General features: G+C 43.3%; 1 protein-coding gene across 12 annotated transcripts in view; it reads right to left on the reverse strand.

The window, feature by feature from the left end:
• The window catches only part of LOC119970168 (multiple PDZ domain protein), a 416,554-nt gene that overhangs the window by 42,027 nt on the left and 353,900 nt on the right, over positions 1-20,627 (reverse strand). For all 12 annotated transcript variants that reach the window (XM_038804325.1, XM_038804326.1, XM_038804336.1 and 9 more), the window contains 3 exons: positions 12,077-12,222; positions 10,285-10,368; positions 5,854-6,047 (listed from right to left, as the gene is read on the reverse strand). In XM_038804325.1, coding sequence (XP_038660253.1) covers positions 5,854-6,047; positions 10,285-10,368; positions 12,077-12,222 — 424 coding nt within the window. The remainder of the gene's footprint in view (positions 1-5,853; positions 6,048-10,284; positions 10,369-12,076; positions 12,223-20,627) is intronic.

The following is a 20,627-nucleotide window of genomic DNA, read 5'->3' on the forward strand; positions in this document are numbered from 1 at the left end:
ACAAATGTTGAGGTGTAAAATCCTGCTGACACCAGTTGAATATGGGAAGCCGAAGACGACGTGTCCACGAGAGCACGAGTTAACCCCAAATTGGGGTCAAAGTTCTGACAAGCTGAGGATACTATTTGGTAATAAAGCAACTTTAGAAGTGACAGGAACCAGATGTAACACCCCTTTAGGATCAAAGCACTTTTGAACATTACAAGGGAAAAATGTAATCAGAGTTCGATGAACTAAAGTCATGCTCAACATGAATACATAGGTGTGTTAGAAATAATTAAGATTAAAGGTACATTGAACAATCAAGGGAAAAACAAAGTTACTTTACGATAATGTCATATAAACGTAATAACTGCTAGAAGGGAAATATAAACCCTAAATCGGTAACAGCCAGCAGAGTCAGCTCTCATAGATGCCCTCGGTCATGGGAAGGATAGAACACAGAAACCGAGCAGAACAGCAAATCCATCTGAGGAAGACCAAAAGTTAAAGAAGAAAGATTGTTAAGGCAGACCTGAAGGTCAAACAACTGACCAGGTGTATCCAAAGAAAATATATTTTTACCTTTCTGTAAAAACAGTGATTTTATATTTTAAAAGAAAAATAACAAAGTTTTAACCTGAAACAGTGGTTATTACAAAGTTTACTTTATTTACTTTGCAATGGGGACCCAGGATCGATGCTACTAAGTGGTAAGTAGATGAAATCTTCTATCAAGATATGGGTTATACGGGGGATAACTTGAAAATATAGACTGACCCGAAAAGCCTGCACAGGAATTGGGGAGTGAGAATCGCTGTTCACCATTTAGAATGTCTTATTGACCCTTTTTGGTATAGGGGGAATTCTAAGAATAGTGGTGAGTTTTTTTTACTTCAAACATTATTCTTCATAAATTCTATTTGATTTGTAAATACTGGTCATTTGTACCTGGTCAGATCATGCACAACAGAGGACCCCATTGTCACAAATTTGGAAGCTAGATACTTGAATGAAAACAGTTTCATACCACAAACCATTAAAACTTCCACTATATCCTTAATACCCACAGGTAGCAAAAATCTATAAATTTCAGATTAAAATTTACAATTGATCCAGGATCAGCTGTCATTTGTTGAGAGTTCCAAACTACCACCCCCCTTTGCATGTAGAAATGTTTCTAACTTATTCTGAAAGATCTGGCCCTATATTTTTAGAAATAAATTTAGAGTACCCAATTTTCTTTTTCCCCAATTAAGGGGCAATTTAGCATGACCAATCCACCTACACTGCATATCTTTTTGGGTTGTGGGGGTGAGATCCATACAGACACGGGGAGAAAGCCCAAACTCCACATGGACAGTGACCTGGGGCTGGGATCGAACCCGGGCTCTCAGTGCCGTGAGGCAACATTGCTAACCCCTGCACCACTGTGCTGCCCCAGATCTGGCACTATATTTTAAAGGACGCTATTACCACCGCACCCCCAATCCCTAGAATCCCCAATCAACAGAAATAGTTTCTAACTTTCTATTACTCTATCTGCTATCTTTAACATCCTGAAAACAATCAAATCACCCTATAGCTTCCAAATTTCAGGGGATACAATCCTAGTTTGTGCAAAATCTCCTCGTAATTTAATTCTTGGAGGACAGTTGTCAGTCTGATAGCCCTATGCTACATTACTTTCAAGGCCAATATAGACATCCTAATATCTGGTGTCACCCGGAGGAAACCTACGTACACACGGGGAGAACGGCAGACTCCGCACAGACAGTGACTCAAGGCGGGAATCGAACCTGGGACCCTGGAGCTGTGAAGCATGTTTTGCCTCATTTCTCCTGTTTGCAAATACCGTACTCTTGTCTGAGGCAAATGTATCCTTTTACAACCGTATCATTTGTATTTTCAACAGTTGGGGCAGGATCTTCCAGTCGTGCCCGCCCTGAGGCCGGAAATCCCGCCTGTGGTCAACAGACCCAAATTTTCTGTCCCACCTCTGATTCCTGTCGAGGGCAAGACCTGAAAATCTACCCTTGGTTTTGTCACATTTTTACTTCTGCAATAAATCTTATATGGGTATTACATTCAAAAACTTTTACTGGTCTCGCCCTCGAATGCACATCCTCTCCATCAGAAAATTCTCTTCCATCACCATAACATCATCTACCTTCACTCTTATCCCAGCGCATCTGTTGCTGAAACTGACAGTCATGCTTTGCTACCTCCAGACTTGACTATCCTAAAGTTCTGCTGGCTAGCCTCCATAAAACCGAGCTGTTGCAAAATTCTGTTTCCCACATTCTAATTCGTACCAAGTCTCACCCTATTCTCGCTAAACTACGTTGGCTTCAGATTCCATTCCCCCTAAAATTTCAATATAAAATCTCAACCTCATAGAACATATCATGTTTTAAATCTTTCATGGACTTGCACTTCCCTATCACTGATTCTTTCTTCAGTCCCACAATTCCCCCTGAGCTCTTTGACTGATTCTGGCTTCTTCTGCATCTTGCCCCCTTCACCTTTTGCCTGGATCCCTTGCTTTGTAAATTCCGTCTCTCTTTGGCTTCACTTCACGCTCTCTATCTCATCCTCTGAGCACTTCCTTTAAGCTCATTTATTTGATCAAGTTTTTGGTCACAGCTTCTAATATTTCCATCTTTGGTTCAGCATTCCCTTTTATTAGTCATTCCTTTATGTAGAAGCTCAGGGTTTTTTATATACATTGAAGATGCTATTTAAATGCAAGTTGTTCGTATTAATCTTCACACCAAGTACGAACATCTAAAATGTAAATTGTATAGGTAGGTAATAACAGGTATAGATAACAAACATTAGGTAATTTGGACATTCTGAATTCTCCCTCTGTGTACCCGAACAGACGCCAGAATGTGGCGCCAGGGGCTTTTCACAGTAACTTCACTGCAGTGTTAACGTAAGCCTACTTGTGACAATAAAGATTATTATAACAGCATTTGTAGTGGTACAAATATCAAGTATAACATTATACTTGATGTTAGAAGTATAACTTTTCTACTGGGGACTGACATTTATAAATGTAACATAAATGGAAACACCTGGACTGAGGAGTTCATCAAACAAGCCTGGGTAATTTCGGTTCAACGGGTAAGTCTTATTGTGTTGCTGGGATGGTGGTGAGAAGGATTCACATTGAGGATTGTAGTAGCCACTCTGGATTTCTGTGGAGGAGACAGTTTGTCTCCAGTCCTCTTGAAAAATCAATTGTGCTGACATGTGACGCATCCGGTATGGTACAGGGGCTGTTTTATCCCACGGAACGGTAGATGGTTCAGAATGCCCCATCGCCTTTGCCTCAAAGATCCATTCTTAAGCAGAACAAAACTATGCCCAGGTTGCGAAGGAGGGCTGAGCGGTTTTATTCGGTATGAAGAAATTCCACCAGTAAATGTACGGTCGATGGTCTGACATGTGACTGATCACAAGCCATTTTTTGGGATTGTGAAGGCAAGACAAGCCTATACTGCTGTAGCCTCCGCAAGGGTGCAGAGTTGGGACCCGTTGTTGGCGGCTTACAACTGTGCTTTTTAGCACTGCCCTGGGACCAAAATTGCTAAAGTGGATTAGGTTGCTTGTCCCTACCCAAGAACATTTTGACATCACCGGTGCCCCAGAAGATCATTCTATTCTGAAACTTCCTTGACACACTGCTTGTGTTCACAGAGCAGATGGACAGCTGGACTCAAAGAGATCCTAATCTTTCAAAGGTTAAATGAGTGATACAGTCTGACTGCCGTTAGAGAATTCTGAACAGTTGAGGCTCTACTTAACTCATCAAGACAAGTTAGCATGCCAAAACAGCGTGATTCTGTGAGGATCACGGCTGGTCATCCTGCCTCAAGCCAGGGGGGCTCCTCCTTCAAGAATTATATCGAGCTCACCCAGTGTAATGAAGATGTTGCCGCACAGTTATGTCTGGTGACGAGGCATTGACAAAGCCATTGAAAAATTAGTACAACAGTTCCACCCTTACAAATGCAATCTTTGCAACCTTCTGCCACTCCATGGTCAGATCACCAGGGTCCAGGTTGATATTGTGGGGCTGTTTATGGGCAAGATATTTTTGGTGCTGGTAGATGCCCACTTGAAGTCGTGATCAGTTCAAGGGATGGGGGCCACTATCTCGGCCACGGTAGATGCCTTGCGTCGAGTGTTTGCCATTCCATGGGCTTCCCGAGTCAATTGTTTTGGCAAATGGCATCCTCTTCACTGGTGATGGTTTCCAGTGTTTGGTGAGAGGAAATAATGTGACACATGAGGACAGCCCCCTACCACCCAGCATTAAACAACCAAACTTTCAAGCATGCCATGAAAAAGCAATCCGAGAAACCACTTTGTTGAAAGTTGGCAGACGTTTTATTCTTGTATAACTCAAACCCTCATTCAACCAAGGGACTCAGCTGAGCTGCCCATGAGAACCCAATTGTATCTTGTATTTCCAAATGTAGTGGGAGAGTGGACGCACGTCAGGCCTCCCAGAAGAGCCAACCATCAGAGCTGAGAGGTGACAGGTCATTCAGGGTGGGAACCCTGGTCTCAGTCTGCAATTTTGCTGCAGATTCACCTTGGGTCGAAGGACGGCTTGTGGCCTAGTCGGCACAGGTGTCTTATTTGATTGATGTTAATGGGAATACCGTCAAAAAGCACGTCGACCACCCAAGGGGTTGAGGGGTGGCGACCCCCAATGTAGATGCAACAAATCTGGTGACCACTGTGGATATTCTTGTAACTCGGTCCATGCAAGGGAAGACAGGGACTCTCATTTCTGTTCAATCTGCTGTGTCCTTCGAGGCCAGTGAAGCTAGTTCGCCGTCGTTGAAGTGGTCCCTCCGAAGGTGGCAACTGTGGACCACTCGATTGCCCAAAAGAGTGCAAAGCCCGTGGACTGAGCTACAGAGGTCCCGGAAGACCAGGAGGTCCCTGGACTGATTGACTTTTTGATAAACTCCCTTTCCTTGGTTGTCCCTGTGAACAATTGGAACTTTTGTACATAGTTTTTGGGATAATGTATTCAGGGATTCAAGAGAGAAAGATGTGGTAATGCAGCCCCTGACTGGCTCTCGGCCAATCGCATGGGAACGCGGGAACCCTGACTAATGGGGAGTTTCTGGGGGGCCCTGGCAGCAGGACCCTGGGCAAGCTGGAGTGTAAAGACCTGTTGTATAGTGTTCTGTGCCTGTTATCCAACTGCCTTTGCCTTTCAATAATAAACCTCTTTGTTTACTACAGGAAGCCTCCAGTGTATATCTCGAGCCACCACACCCTGTCAACAATATGAATGAGACCCATGCTCGAGCTGAGGGAATCCACAATTGTGTGGTCTATAAGGAGAGCCTAAGGGTTGCTTAGGTGAATGCTAGTGAAAGGATCCCAAGAGATCTCATGCCTTGGAGAATAACTGGAAAACTGAGGAGTAAGCCAAGTATATTCCAGAGAGCATTGGAAAACCTTGCTTTGGTCTAGGAGAAATAAATGAACCTTCAAGATCATCTAACATATATAGAAACCATGAGAATCCTTCAGGTGGAATAAAAGAGTAGAAAAGGGTTAAAGTGTCAGTGATCATGTTTAGTTGAAATTTTAAAACCTATAGTATAAATATTTAAAAACTACAATGTTGTTAGCAGCAATTGCTTTGTGATTACTCTTGTTCAGTAAAACGTCTTTGTTTAAAATGTGAAATCTTGTGCAGTAGTTCTTTAGTTAACAACTGGGAGTTTGATTTCTCTTAAACATTATCGGTCTTAATAGAAATCATAATTCTAAGAAATTGAACAAATTACCATTTTGTGCAATTAAATTTGTATCTAGTGAATGGAATTTTATTGTTACCTTTTTCCAACAATACTCAGTCCAAGCCCTTTCCCTGGTTTCTTTTGCAGTTCAACAATTAGCAAGTCATACATGTCTTCCTCTTTATAATGGCCTTCATCCCTGTAGACTGTCAGCTGTACTTTTTGTGGGGTTTGTCTCAGAACATTTATTGCCTCATCATGAGTGGCAACTCTCAATTCGATTCCATTAACCTATGGAAACATAATGACATTTCAAATTGTATGGTCAATAAATTCTATGACTTGGAATGTCTGATGTGGAACAATCTATAAACCGGACAGCGATTGTGCTGAGGTGAAGTTGGTGCTGAGTTCAAACAGTGCTGAGTTGTTGTTGCAGCAAATGTCTTAATCTGCTGTGTGGGAGTAATGAGTAGTCACAAATGCTCTTGAAAGGCGATAAGGGGCGGGATTCTCTGGATGGGGCCACCTGGCGGCTGGAAATTCCTGCCCGAGGCCAACAGACCTGTACATGATCCGCATCCCGCCTGCGATTATCTTGTGGCGGGCTGGGCAGAAGAATCCAGCCAAAGTCTGTAGAACTGTCGAACTGCAAAGTTATTTAAATCTCCAGCCCTTAAAAAATACCTGCCAATGTCAGTGAGAAGAAAAAAAGCTTATGCCAGGATGCAATTTAAATCCGTTACCCTTTAGAAAAGTACATATGCTGCCTATGTCGGTGAGAGTAGAAAAAAACTGTTCCAGCAGTTACAATTGGTGTCTGTTGACATTATCCTAAGGGATAGCATTGTACCATTATTTTAGTTTGAAATGTTAACTCTATTTCTATCTCCACAGTTGCTGCCATATCTGCTGCGTTTTTCCAGCATTTTCTGATTTTGTTTCAGATTTCCAGTATTTTGCTTTTAGTCATTATTAACACTTGGCTGCTTAACACAATCTATCATTATCGCAGAAGCAAGTTCCAAATTCATAGTCTGACAGCTCAAAGCGGTTATTAGAGGATTAGCTGTCTTTGGTGTGAGGTTATGAATATGACTGATTGAGTACTGATCCCATCCCGCACAGGTGAACTTATCTGTCACAGGTGGGCTATGAGAAACCTGGCTCTACCTCTGCTGAAGCCATAGGGGTGGCACCATGTCGGAATAATAGGAAACGAGGAGAAACATCTATCATTTACATACAGGGGACTCATTTAGATTATAAGACATAGGAGCAGAATTAGGCCACTTGGCCCATTGAGTCTGCTCCGCCATTCAATCATGGCTGATATTTTTCTCATCCCCATCCTCCTGCCTTCTCCCCATAACCCCTGATCCCCTTATTGATCAAGAACCTACGTATCTCTGTCTTAAAGACACTCAGTGATTTTGCCTCCACAGCCTTTTGTGGCAAAGAGTTCCACAGATTCACCACCCTCTGGCTGAAGAAATTCCTCCTCATCTCTGTTTTAAAGGATAGTCCCTTTGGTCTGAGATTGTGTCCTCTGTTTTTAGTTTTTCCTACAAGTGGAAACATCCTCTTCAAGTCCACTCTATCCTGGCCTCGCAGTATCCTGTAAGTTACAATAAGATCCTCCCCTCATCCTTCCAAACTCCAATGAATACAGACCCAGAGTCCTCAACCGTTCCTCATACGACAAGCCCTTCATTCCAGGGATCATTCTTGTGAACATCTTATGGACTCTTTCCAAGGCCAGCACATCCTTAGATACGGCGCCCAAAACTGCTCACAATACTCCAAATAGGTTCTGACCAGAGCCTTATATAGCCTCAGAAAACATCCCTGGTCTTGTATTCTAGCCCTCTCGACATGAATGCTAACATTGCATTTGCCTTCCTCACTGCCAATTGAACCTGAACCTTGAGAGAATCGTGAACAAGGACTCCCAAGTCCCTTTGTGCTTCTGATTTCCTAACCAATTCCCCATTTAGAAAATAGTTTGTGCCTCCATTTCTCCTTCCAAAGTGCATAACCTCACACTCTCCCACATTGTATTCGATCTGCCACTTCATTGCCCACTCTCCTAGCTTGTCCAAGTCCTTCTGCAGCCCGCCTGCTTCCTCAATACTATCTGCCCCTCTACAGATCTTTGTATCATCTGCAAACTTAGCAATAGTGCCTTAGATTCCTTCTTCCAGATTGAAGGAAATCTGCTATTTCTGATAGGTTAAAGGCCATTTTAATGTATATATTAAAGCCCAGTCTTTAATACCCATTTTAAAATAAGGATTTCAGTAATCATAACGTTAGGTCATGACAAAACACATAACTTAAACAGAGGTACAAAGTCTGACACATTCACAAACTAATTGAAGATAAAAACAAAATTTTTACTGACAATATGAACGGGCTATTGTTCTAATGAACAGATTTCAAAGTAAGTTTCATATTAAGAAATGAGCTGTACCAGTAATCAAGATCAAGGTCAAGATAAGCAGCATAGCAATATGAAGCCACCATTGTTCAGAATATGGATAAAGTGAAAGTCAGCAGAAAACCAGTAAAAACCAGACTTGATTATAGCACAAAATCACATTCTATAACACACATAAATATTCAAACATGAAACATTTAAAACTTATGTTGCACATTGAGGATTGACAGTTAACCATCGAATCAAATGTATTTGAAACTCACCCAAACCAATTAGGACGACATAGAGGTATGGACAGATGGCCTCAGACTGATAACATATTCCTTAAACATGAGAGTTCAGACAGCCATTTTCTATCCAGGATCACTCTATACTTTGATCCAACTACTTGCTATCCTTATTTTCATATTTTCACTTTTCCACTCTACTCTTGAAGTTTGCGCAAGCTGTTTTGCTTTAATCATGAAACCATTTCTGTATTATTTTTGAAAGTTAAAATTGTTTTATAAATTACTTCTCTTTAAGTCTTTTGCTGGCAAGACTTTATTGAGAATAGATTTAAGTTTCTCTCAATTGTAATTATTAGAGGCAATAAAAGATTCTTACTTGCATCCGAGAAGTGTAACTCAAATTTCTACCGAGTTCTATAGTATTTGCGGGACTGCACTTGAACCGCATGGTAGATCTCTACACAGATCATTAATGTATATCGTGAAAAGTTGTGGTCCCAGCATCGACCCCTGAGGCACACCACTAGTCACCGGCTGCCATCCTGAAAAAGACCCCTTCATCCCCACTCTCTGCCTTCTGTCAGTCAGCCAATCCTCTATCCATGCAAGGATCTTGCCCTTAACACCATGGGTGCTTAACTTATTTAACAGTCTCCTATACGGCACCTTGTCAAAGGCCTTCTGGAAATCTAAATAAATCACGTCCACTGGTTCTCCTTTGTCTAACTTCCCTGTTATTTCCTCAAAGAACTCTAACAGATTTGTCAGACATGACCTCCCCTTGACGAAGCCGGGCTGACTCAGTCCTATTTTATCAAGTACTTTCAAGTACTCTGCAATCTTATCTTCAATAATGGACTCTAAAATCTTACTGATGACCGAAGTCCAGTTAACCAGACTATAATTTCCCGTCTTCTGCCTCCCTACCTTCTTAAACAGTGATGTTGCATTAGCCACGTTCCAGTCCTCTGGGACCCTTCCTGCCTCCAGTGATTCCTGAAAGATCACCACCAATGCCTCCACAATCTCCTCATCTACCTCTTTTAGAACCCTGGGTGCAGTCCATCCGGTCCAGGTGATTTATCCACTTTCAGTTCCCCCAGAATCTTCTCATTAGTAATGGTCACTGCACTCACCTCTGCCCCCTGGTTCTCCTGAAACTCTGGCATCCCACTGGTAACTTCCACCATGAAGACTGATGCAAAGTAACTACAGTATTCAGTTCCTCTGCCATTTCTATGTTTCCTATTATTACTACTGCAGCCACATTTTCCAGTGATCCAATGTCTATTTTTGCCTTTCTTTTACCTTTAATATATTGAAAAACACACTTGGGTGTGCATAACCATGTTAATAGCATTATGTATGTTTATTTAAATAAATCAAGCAATTTATTTATATATTTTATTCTTCATATTCAGCGTCTTGTTGTTAGTTGGATGCGTTGGCTGAAAGGGTGTTGAGGGTTAATTCAACAGTAACTTTCAAAAGGGAATTGGGCAAGTACTTGCAAGGGAGAAAATTACAGGGCTATGGAGAAAGAACAGGGGAGTGAGATGAGCAGGATGGGCCAAATAATCTCCATACGTGCTCTATCATTCTACGATACATCCTTTGTGGCATTTATTGACAGACTCTGGGTACAAATTCCTCACTACAAGGAAATCTAATTTTTTGAACAGGAACTAACATTCCAATACTTTTGACGCTTCTTGCGAATATAAAGCTTTGTTGGAATTTTACACTGATTTTACAAATTTAACGAAAATGTATATTATATGTGTCTGTATGAATCTGAAAACTTTTCTCAGTCACGCTCTAAGATCAGTAACTTAGGTTCCAAGACCCCTTCCTTTACCTCCAATATCTGATCTCCAGCCCATAGTCTGCCATCTTTGGCTGCAGCTCCTTCTTCATAGACTTCATGAATAATTATGGCACCCTGTAAATAAAATTCGAATAAACAGCATTCAACATAAATTGAATAATTCAGATATATTTGATCGGCAGCTGTCAAAGTCTTCTCTTTGTCTCTTCGCTCATTAAACGTGGACGCAGAGGTAGCACAGTACTTCACAGGGCCAGGGACCCGCGTCTAGGCTTGGAAGGACTTTTGAGATCTCTTGAGACAGCGTGATCTGGACCTCGTTAGGTGTGGAGTAATGCCCGTGTGTGTGTATGTGTGTGGGGGTGACATTGCCCGTGGGTGGGGGGGAGACCGTCAAGTCCGGTGTGGATCTCACCATAAAAACGGGTGGGAAACGCTCTGCCAAACCCGTCCAAAATGACACTCATGACATTTTTCCGTGAAGTCGTGTCGCTAAGAAAATTGAGTGGTCATAACAAATCTCTCTACGGAGTTCATCCAGTGACCACAATAATCTCTCTTGAGTTACACCAAGCTTATTTAATTCCAAATGTTTCATTTTCCCAACTTATTTCTTTCCAAAATCACAAAGGATTACTTAACTTATTTTGAATTTAGGCGTTACATAAGCCTGTTTCCAGTCTACTGATAACTGCCTCATAATAATCAGTGCCAGACTGATCTCCTCTCTAGTCTTCTTCAACATTTTGGGATGAACTCCACCTGGTGCTGGATGAATTAGTTTTGAGCTCTATAACCTGTTTAAGATTCCAACATGATTATATCCAAGTTTACCTGGGCAATTTATTTTATCTCTCCTTGTGAATACTTAGAGAAAATAATAATTTAGAATGCTTATTATCTTGTGTCACTCTGGTTTTCAGACCATTTGCATGATTCACAGATCTCGCTTGTTCCCTGACTGCAGTGCTTTTTGAATAAGAATTTTCAATTAAAGCACAGCGTTGGAAATGTGGCCCTGGTATATACTTCTAAAGAAAAAAGGGGCAGGATTTAACCCCGAGATTCACAGACTATTGACCTATTTTAAGCCTGGTTTTGGTCAAATGAGATGTTAAAACTTTTAAAATTTCAAATTTGATCCCAACTCACCCACTTCCAGGTTTAATGGAGAGCAGACAGCAAACCTATTCACAGGAGGCACTTAATCCATCTAAATATTACGAGGCAGAGAGCCTCTGAAATAACCACAGAAACCCTACAGCACAGGAGACGGCCATTCGGCGCATTGCGTCTGCACCAACTCAGCTAAAGAGCACTCCACCTAGGCGACTGCCCCATCCCACTCCACCCCTGCAACCCCACCCAACCTGCACATGAAGGGGCAATTTTCATCATGGCCAATCCAACTAACCTGCACAGCTTTGGACTGTAGGGGGAAACCAGAGCACCCGGAGGAAACCCAGACACGGGAGAAAGTATAACCACACACAGACAGTCAACCAAAGTCAAAATTGAACCAATGTCCCTGGCGCTGTGAAGTTGCAGTGCTAATCACCACCCCACTTTGCAGGTTTAATTCTGGCCAAAATAGAAATCTTGCAGAAGAAAATGTACTGGCATAAGGAAATTTCAGAGTAATCGCAATAGATAACATGCTTTCTTCCCAAATACAGTAAACAATGCAATGCATTGCACATCGCATTCTTCACAAACAATATAGTTGATGTATGTTGGAACTGCTTAACAAAAAGGACAATAAGAAACATTTTGAAAATTGTGGGTAAGAAAATGAAGGGGACAACCCAACAAATATACTCACCAATAACGTATCTGCCCCTCCAACAATGCTCAGCCCAAGTCCTGTGCGTCCTTTGGAAATTTCAATGGTTGTTTCTCGTCCAGGGATAATCGGACAAGATGACATGTCTAATGTTGATGAACTAGATGTTGAAGCTCTGCTTAAACCTTTAATTATAATTAAGGCAAAATTCTATTCTCATTGCATAAAATGACAAGAACACAAAACAATTTGAAGCAAAAATGTGTTTATTAATAAATATCTGTCAATTTGGAGAAACTTTAAAATAATATTTTCTTTAAGAAATGAATTATAATTAAAAGCACGCTGGTAAAGGGCACACTCTTCGACATCTCACTTATATAAGTGATATCACTTATATAACGCACAACAGGCGATTGATTCATCAAAGATAACATTTCTCTGACATTTAGCAGGAATTTCACCCAGGACATCACGTTCTGCCAGATGGACATACTGTATTTAGTTGTCGTCAAATTTCGAGCATTTATAAGCAGGAAATACTGAAGTCAAGCAGTAAGCACTCACAAAGGTTGGCACAAATACTGACATTTCCCTCAACACAAAGATTGGTCTCAAACCAACTGACGATTTTTACTCCATCTTTCTTTCCAGATTTCTTACACAGGTTTGTTTTTTATTTAAACTAATATATGTACAAGTAAATCATTACAACAGTATATTTAGACGTGTTGTGAGGGGGATCGGTCTTGTTGGGTTCATGGATTTTCAGGTAGACCGTGAACTACAATTCCTGGCAAGCCTGCACAAGCACAGAGAGGGACAGGGAGGTACATTGCGCACATGTGAAATGGTGCAAGTCAATAACCAGAGGACGGGGTTTTAAGGCACGAACGTTGCGCTCACTTGACAGGCCAATCGGGAACAGACACGGTGGCGAGTTCAATGCATGCAGCTGAAAGTTTTTTCGGTAGCTCTGTGCTGCTAAGAGCTGGGCTCAGGGAGTCTCAGCAATAGCATTTGTTCAGTGCAGCTTGGGAGTTTGTAGCTAAGAGAAACCCAGGAAGGTGGGGGCAAAGGCAATCCCAGGAACAGCAGCGTTCTGCTCAGCACAGCTGGAGAACCGGAATCATGCTGGTCATTAGGTGCTGGGATGCAGCTTTGGCAGTCCAGTAGGGCAATCTGGGGAGAATAAATGGAGAAACTGAGAGGCAAGCACTTGTTGGGGAAGTCTGTGTTTGAATGGCTACTGAAGGAAATCAGAAGCTATATCCTTGAAAGAGGAGCTCAACGTCTATGTGAGAAAGACAGAGTTTTTAAAAAAGGATTTTGTGACTTGTAGTGATTGCTGACATCTTGGACGGGTTGCTGAAAACTTTGAGAGTTCTATTTTAATGCTGTCTGCCATTCAGTTTGCGATGTGTTCGACCACAGATGGTCTGTTAATTCATCTCATGTTAATTCTGGGTGTTGATTATTTGCTTTGCTGACTTTAGTACAATACAATTTCTGTTATTTAAAACAGTGAACCTTTCTGGCTTTATTACCTTAATAAGTAACTACGATTTCAAATTTAATCTATTTAACAATAAAAGTTACTGGTCACTAAACAGATAACAAAATTTGGGGATCTGGTCTGGGATTGTAACAAATGGGGATTTGTGGATCCAAATCCACAGATTGTTGGGACTTGCTAAAGTTAAGGTTAACCAGATTTTATGGTGAACTTCACTATAATTATTGAAAAGCAGTTATGACTTTCTCAACTGCTACGACTCTGGGATTGGAAGGAGAAAAGTCTGACTAAGGTATATTACAGCACGAGTTGGCTAGAATTCAGTTGCAGATGAAGCATCGTGAAATAGAAAGGGAAATGCAGATCTTTGAAATTGAACTCCAGGGAGAGCAGCTAGCAAGAGAAAAATAGATAAGGGAAGTAAGTTTCAAAGAAAGGGAAAAAAACTCAGACAATGTGAGCTGGCTAAAGAGGTTACAAGGTGAAATAGATGCTAGCTGTTCAGGTGATGAGCCAAATCCCATTTCAAACTTGAAAGAGACTCTTTGCCTAGTACCTAAATTTACTGAGGACAGAGTTGAGAGCTGTTTTATCTCCTTCGAAAAAGTGTCTATAAAGTTTGAGTGGCCAAAGGACACAGGGACTCTTATTCTGTGGAGTGTTTTGGTGGGGAAAGCAATGCATGTTTATTCTAATCTTTCAGAAGAACATGGATTCTGGAAGGGTCCCGGTGGATTGGAAACACGCTAATGTGACGCCCATATTCAAAAAGGGAGAGGGGCAAAAAGTAGGAAACTATAGACCTGTTAGCTTGACCTCTATGATGGGGAAGTTGCTGGGATCAATCATTAAAGGAAGAGATGACTGAAGATTTGGAAAGACAAAGCTCAATCCACCATTATCAGCATGGATTTATGAAGGTAAGTCATTCTTGACAAACTTGCTCAAGTTCTTTGAGGATGTAACCAGCGAAGTGGATAATGGGGAACCTGTGGATGTGGCATATCTAGATTTCCAGAGGGTGATGGACAAGATGCCACAAAAAAGACTAATCCAGAAGGTGAGATCGCAAGAGATTGGGGGGAGGAGGCAATTTGGCCCATCGTGTCTGCACCAACCCTCTGAAAGAGCACCCTACCTAGGCCCCCACTCCCGCTCCCTCATCCCCGCCCTATTCCCATAACTCACCTAACCTTTGGACACTAAGGGCAATTTAACATGGCCAATCCACTTTGGACTGTGGGATGAAACCGGAGCACTCAGAAACACGCAAACACTGAAGAATGTAGAAACTCCACATTCTCCCAAGGTTGGAATCGAACCCTGGCCGCTGGCGCTGTGAGGCAGCAGTGCAGACCATGAGCTATCATGCAGCCCGTAAAATACATTGAACGCCTTAGTGCACAAAAAGAGATGAACCATACACGGACAGTGGAGGGGCGGGGTGGGAAGGGGGGAATTAGAGGTCTTTGAGGTACTCAGCAATATTAACAGTCAAGGTCAATTTCTGGAGTGAGTCCCAAAATACAGTGCAGCGTAATTTTAATTATCTCATAAGTTGCCGAAATCAGTGCATGCACCGTCAAATGCCATATCCTACCAACAAAAACAGAAAGGTCTGACAGCATCTGTGCAGCGAGCTGATATTTTGAGTCTCGATGACCCTTTGTCCAAGCTGGAGAGAACTGGAGATAGGGTCAGTTTTATATTATTTTGGGGGTCGTGGAAGAGTAGGGCTGGACAGAGGGCCAGTGATAGGTGGAGATTGGATTGGATTGGGTTTGTTTATTGTCATGTGTACCGAGGTACAGTGAAAAGTATTTTTCTGCGAGCAGCTCAACAGATCATTAAGTACATGGGAAGAAGAGGGAATAAAAGAAAATGCATAATAGGGCAACACAAGGTACACAATGTAACTACATAAGCACCGGCATCGGACGAAGCATACAGGGTGTAGTGTTAATGAGGTCAGTCCATAAGAGGGTCATTTAGGAGTCTGATAACAGCAGAGAAGAAGCTGTTTTTGAGTCTGTTTGTGCGTGTTCTCAGACTTCTGTATCTCCTGCCCGATGGAAGAAGTTGGAAGAATGAGTAAGCCGGGTGGGAGGGGTCTTTGATCATGCAGCCCGCTTTCCCCAGGCAGAGGGAGGTGTAAATAGAGCCAATGGATGGGAGGCAGGTTTGTGTGATGGACCAGGTGGTGCTCACGACTCTCTGAAGTTTCTTGCAGTTCTGGGCCGAGCAGTTGCCATACCAGGCTGTGATGTAGCCAGACAGGATGCTTTCTATGGTGCATCTGTAAAAGTTGGTAAGGGTTAATGTGGATATCCTGAATTTCCTTAGTTTCCTGAGTAAGTATAGGCGCTGTTGTGCTTTCTTGGTGATAGCGTCGCGTGGGTGGAGCAGGACAGATTTTTGGAGATGTGTACCCCTAGGAATTTGAAACTGCTAACCATCTCCACCTTGGCCACTTTGATGCTGACAGGGGTGTGTCCAGTACTTTGTTTCCTGAAGTCAATGATCAGCTTTTTAGTTTTGCTGGCATTGAGGGAGGGATTGTTGTCGCTGCACCACTCCACTAGGTTCTCTATCTCCCTCCTGTATTCTGACTTGTCGTTATTTGAGGTCTGGCCCACTATGGTCGTATCGTCAGCAAACTTGTAGATGGAGTTGGAACCAAATTTTGCCATGCAGTCGTGTGTGTACAGGGAGTAGAATACGGGGCTAAGTACGCAGCCTTGCGGGGCCCTGGTATTGAGGACTATTGTGAAGGAGGTGTTGTTCTTCATTCTTACTGATTGTGGTCTGTTGGTCAGAAAGTCAAGGATCCAGTTGCAGAGTGGGGAGCCAAGTCCTAGGTTTTGGAGCTTTGATATGAGCTTGGCTGGGATTATGGTGTTGAAGGCGCAGCTGTAGTCAATGAATAGGAGTCTAATGTAGGAGTCCTTGTTGTCGCGATGCTCTCGGGATGAGTTTAGGGCCAGGGAAATAGCGTCTGCTGTGGACCAGTTACGGCGGTATGCGAAATTGCAGTGGAGCAAGGTGTTCTGGGAGTATGGAGGTGATGCGCTTCAAGATCAACCTCTCGAAGCACTTCATTATGACTGAAGTCAGGGCTACCGAACGGTAGTCATTGAGGCACGTTGCCTGGTTTTTCTTTGGCACCAGTATAATGGTGGTCTTCATGAAGCAGGTGGGGACCTCGGAGTGGAGTAGGGACAGGTCCGCGAATACCTCTGCCAGCTGGTCCGCGCAGGCTCTGAGTGCATGACTAGAGCTCACATTCGGGCCCGCCGCCTTCCGAGGGTTCACTTTCGGGAAGGCCAATCTGACCGCGGAAGCTGTGATGGTGAGTTATGGGCTGCTGGGGCACTCGACAGCGGATTGTTGGCTACCTGCTCGAACCGAGCATCGAATGCATTGAGTTCATCAGGAGGGGTGCACTACTGCCAGAGATACTGCTCGGCTTCGTTTTGTAGCCCATTATGTTGTTTAGTCCTTGCCACAATCGCCGAGGGTCTGTCTGTGACTCTAGCCTGGTTTGATATTCTCTCTTGGCATCTCAGAAGCCTTTGCGGAAGTCATACCTGGATTTCTTGTATAGGTCAGGGTCGTCTGACTTGAACGCCTCAGATCTGTCCTTCAGTAGGGAGTCAATCTCGTGACTGAGCCATGGTTTCTGGTTGGGGAACGTACGGACTGCTTTCTTTGGCACGCAGTCGTCCACACATTTGCTGATGAAGTCTGTGATGGTGGTGGCATACTCATTTAAATTGACAAAGATTAAGATTGACAAAGAATTTGTGGACAGAAAGACAGACGGAATGTGAATGACGGTGATTAAGGCTAAAAAAGGAGCTGATAGTGGCACAAAAAGAGATTAGAATGTGTTAATGGCAGAACAAAGGTGAGCAGTGTGTGAAAGGGCAACTAGGAACAGGGCTCTAAGTGGGATGGAGGGACAATTCCAACCAACCGCACTACCATTGCTCAATTCACTCCTTTTTCCACTTACTTAGCTGACCATCACACACTTCATGCTGTTACATATTTTAAAGCCTGCACACATTGGCAGCTGTTCGACCATGACACTCGCACCATCCAAATAAACTACATGACACTCATTGATAGCCTCAGGTTCTCCTCATCCTTGCTGAAGCTAGCCCAGCTTCCAAAGTTTTTGAAAATTATTTTTAAAATCCTAATTAAGGGGCAATTTTTAGCATGGCTAATCCACCTACCCAACACATCTTTGGGTTGTGGGGGTGAGACCCACGCAGACATGGGGAGAATCTGCAAACTCCACATGGATAGTAACCCAGGGCCAGGATCGAATCCAGGTCCTCGGCATCTTGAGGCAGCAGTTCTAACCACTGCGCCACCCAACAGCTTCCAAATTTTATTGAATTGCAGCAATAGCCAGAAATGTTTTTAAAGCAACAAGCCTGGGAGTGAAGATAAAATGTTGGAAATACTCAACAGGTCAGGCAGCATCTGTGGAGAGAAACAGCTAATGTTTTGAGTCCAATATGACTCTTCTTGGGAACTTGGACTTGAAACATTAACTCTGTTCCTCTCGCCAATGATTCTGCCAGACTTTCTGAGTTCTTCCCACACTTTCTGCATTTATTTCAGATCTCCAGCATATGCATTTTGTGTTAGGGATTAAACCTGTAAGTAGTTTGCGATTCTTTTGAATCACACTGGTGGGTGGCCATTCATTCTGTTAAATGTCTGTCTGCCTGAACACAGCTAAGACAGTGAGTAGGCTGAAGCGTAAAGCCCCAAAATGGCAACAATTCTGCGTTACACAGTGACTGATATCATGATCTATAGGGGCAGCACAGTAGCATTGTGGATAGCAAAAATGCTTCACAGCTCCAGGGTCCCAGGTTCGAATCCCAGCTTGGGTCACTGTCTGTGTGGAGTCTGCACGTTCTCCCCGTGTGTGCGTGGGTTTACTCTGGGTGCTCCGGTTTCCTCCCACAGTCCAAAGATGTGCAGGTTAGGTGGATTGGCCATGATAAATTGCCCTTAGGGTCCAAATTGCCCTTAGTGTTAGGTGGGGTTACTGGGTTATGGGGATAGGGTGGAGGTGTGGGCTTGGGTAGGGTGCTCTTTCCAAGAGCCGGTGCAGACTCGATGGGCCGAATGGCCTCCTTCTGCACTGTAAATTCTATGAACTTCTATCTATTTGCTCTGCATAGTTGTTAGCTATGCATGTGCTAACTCCTTCACAAATATGTCAGAAATATGCGGATGTGTCGCTTTCCATATTGGTACTTTAAAAGTCTCCAATTGGTCAATAGACAGCTACTGCAGAGAATTTCCCATCCGCTCTTCATATTACAGGACTTAATGGTTACAGAAAATAGCCATCAGTAAAACAGGAGAACTCTGGGCAGGTAAAAAGAGTTTTAGATACGGGGTGGTGCAGTAGTTAGCACTGCTGCTTCACTGTGCCCTGGGTCTGGGATCGATCCAGGTCTTGTGTCACTGTCTGTGTGGAGTTTGCACATTCTCCCCATGTCTGCATGGGTCTCACCCCCAGAACCCAAAAAATATGTGCAGGGTAGGTGAATTGGCCACACTAAATTAGCGCTTAATTGGAAAAAAAAAGAATTGGGTCCTCTAAATTTATAAAAAAGTTTTGGAAGTGCACTGAAACTATAGCGCAATCTCAAGATTGGTACAACAAATCATTCAAATATTGTGACTAATTAGTCATCCACACCTCTTAATGATGTTGCCACCTTCTTACCTACAGTAAGTCTTCGGTTAACATTTACCGTATATACTCGCGTATCCTTCAATCTCGCGTATCATGCGACCCCTAAATTTTCGTCCCCAAAACATGATTTTATGGTATACCTCATGTATCATGCGAGTGATTTTTTTGGAAATTAATTTTGGAAACTAAAACTTCCAAATGGTATCATTGTGTGTGGTTTCTGCAGAGTTGATTCTGCTGTGAAAGCTGTTCGCGATTCGAACAGCTTTCCAGCTGGCTTTACTCGCGTTGTTCAGCCACTTGCCGTTTCCATTCATAAAAACATGAATGGAAACGTCAAGTGGCTGAACATCTTCCCATCAGAATGCTGTGGTCAAAATCTGAAGAGTAGTATTCTGATTCACAGCAGAATCCACTCTTCCCATCAGAATACTACTCTTCAGATTTTGACCACAGCATTCTGATGGGAAGATGTTCAGCCACTTGGCGTTTCCATTCATGTTTTTATGAATGGAAACGGCAAGTGGCTGAACGACGCGAGTAAAGCCAGCTGGATGCTATGTGACTTATCTTGGCCAGCATTTCACACCCGCGATTTTTGTACCTCGCGTATCATACAACCCCCGAAATTTAGGCTTCAAATTAGGTGCTCAAAAGTCGCATGTTACGCGAGTATATACGGTACTCACTTAACGTTCCTAGCGTCAGTATATCTTTTTGATGTTACCAATTTCACTTTAAAGTTATTTGCCACAGACTTCCTCTTCTGCGCTTGGCTACACATAAAGCCTTCCCTGCAACGTTCCGCTCTCACCCTCAGGTCCCTCTTCCCTCCACTCGCTGCTGCCACCCTTGAGATTACTCTCTGACCTGACTACACCACCCCACTGATATTTGATCTCCAGCACCCTTGGAGGTTGCTCTTTGGCCGACCTCTCTGTCTCTCTCTCTTTCCTCTCCACCCCACCTCAGTTTGTGCCCTCTTCTTACGAAGGTTTGTTCTCGGTTGCTCGGTCCAGGCTTTGCTGGTCACTTCCCTCTTGGCTTTGGCTCTTCACTGTAGCTCCTGGCATCCATCTAGTGGCAAACGTTAGTCAGTGCAGGCAGCACCAGAATTTCAGCAGCTTTCTGAACTGACCAACATCTGCCACTAGGGGAGGGATTTAATGGGAATCGTCAGGGCGGGCATCTCCAGCGCGAAGGAGTGGCGTGAACCACTCCGGCGTCGGCCCGCCCCGAAGGTGCAGAATCCTCCGCGCCTTCAGGGGCTAGGCCGGGGCGGCGCAAACCACTCCGGCTGGGAAGGGGCTTGGTGCCACGCCAACCGGCGCCGAAGGGCCTCT

Source organism: Scyliorhinus canicula, chromosome 8 (assembly GCF_902713615.1).
Source record: "Scyliorhinus canicula chromosome 8, sScyCan1.1, whole genome shotgun sequence".
In the NCBI taxonomy this organism is placed as follows: domain Eukaryota; kingdom Metazoa; phylum Chordata; class Chondrichthyes; order Carcharhiniformes; family Scyliorhinidae; genus Scyliorhinus; species Scyliorhinus canicula.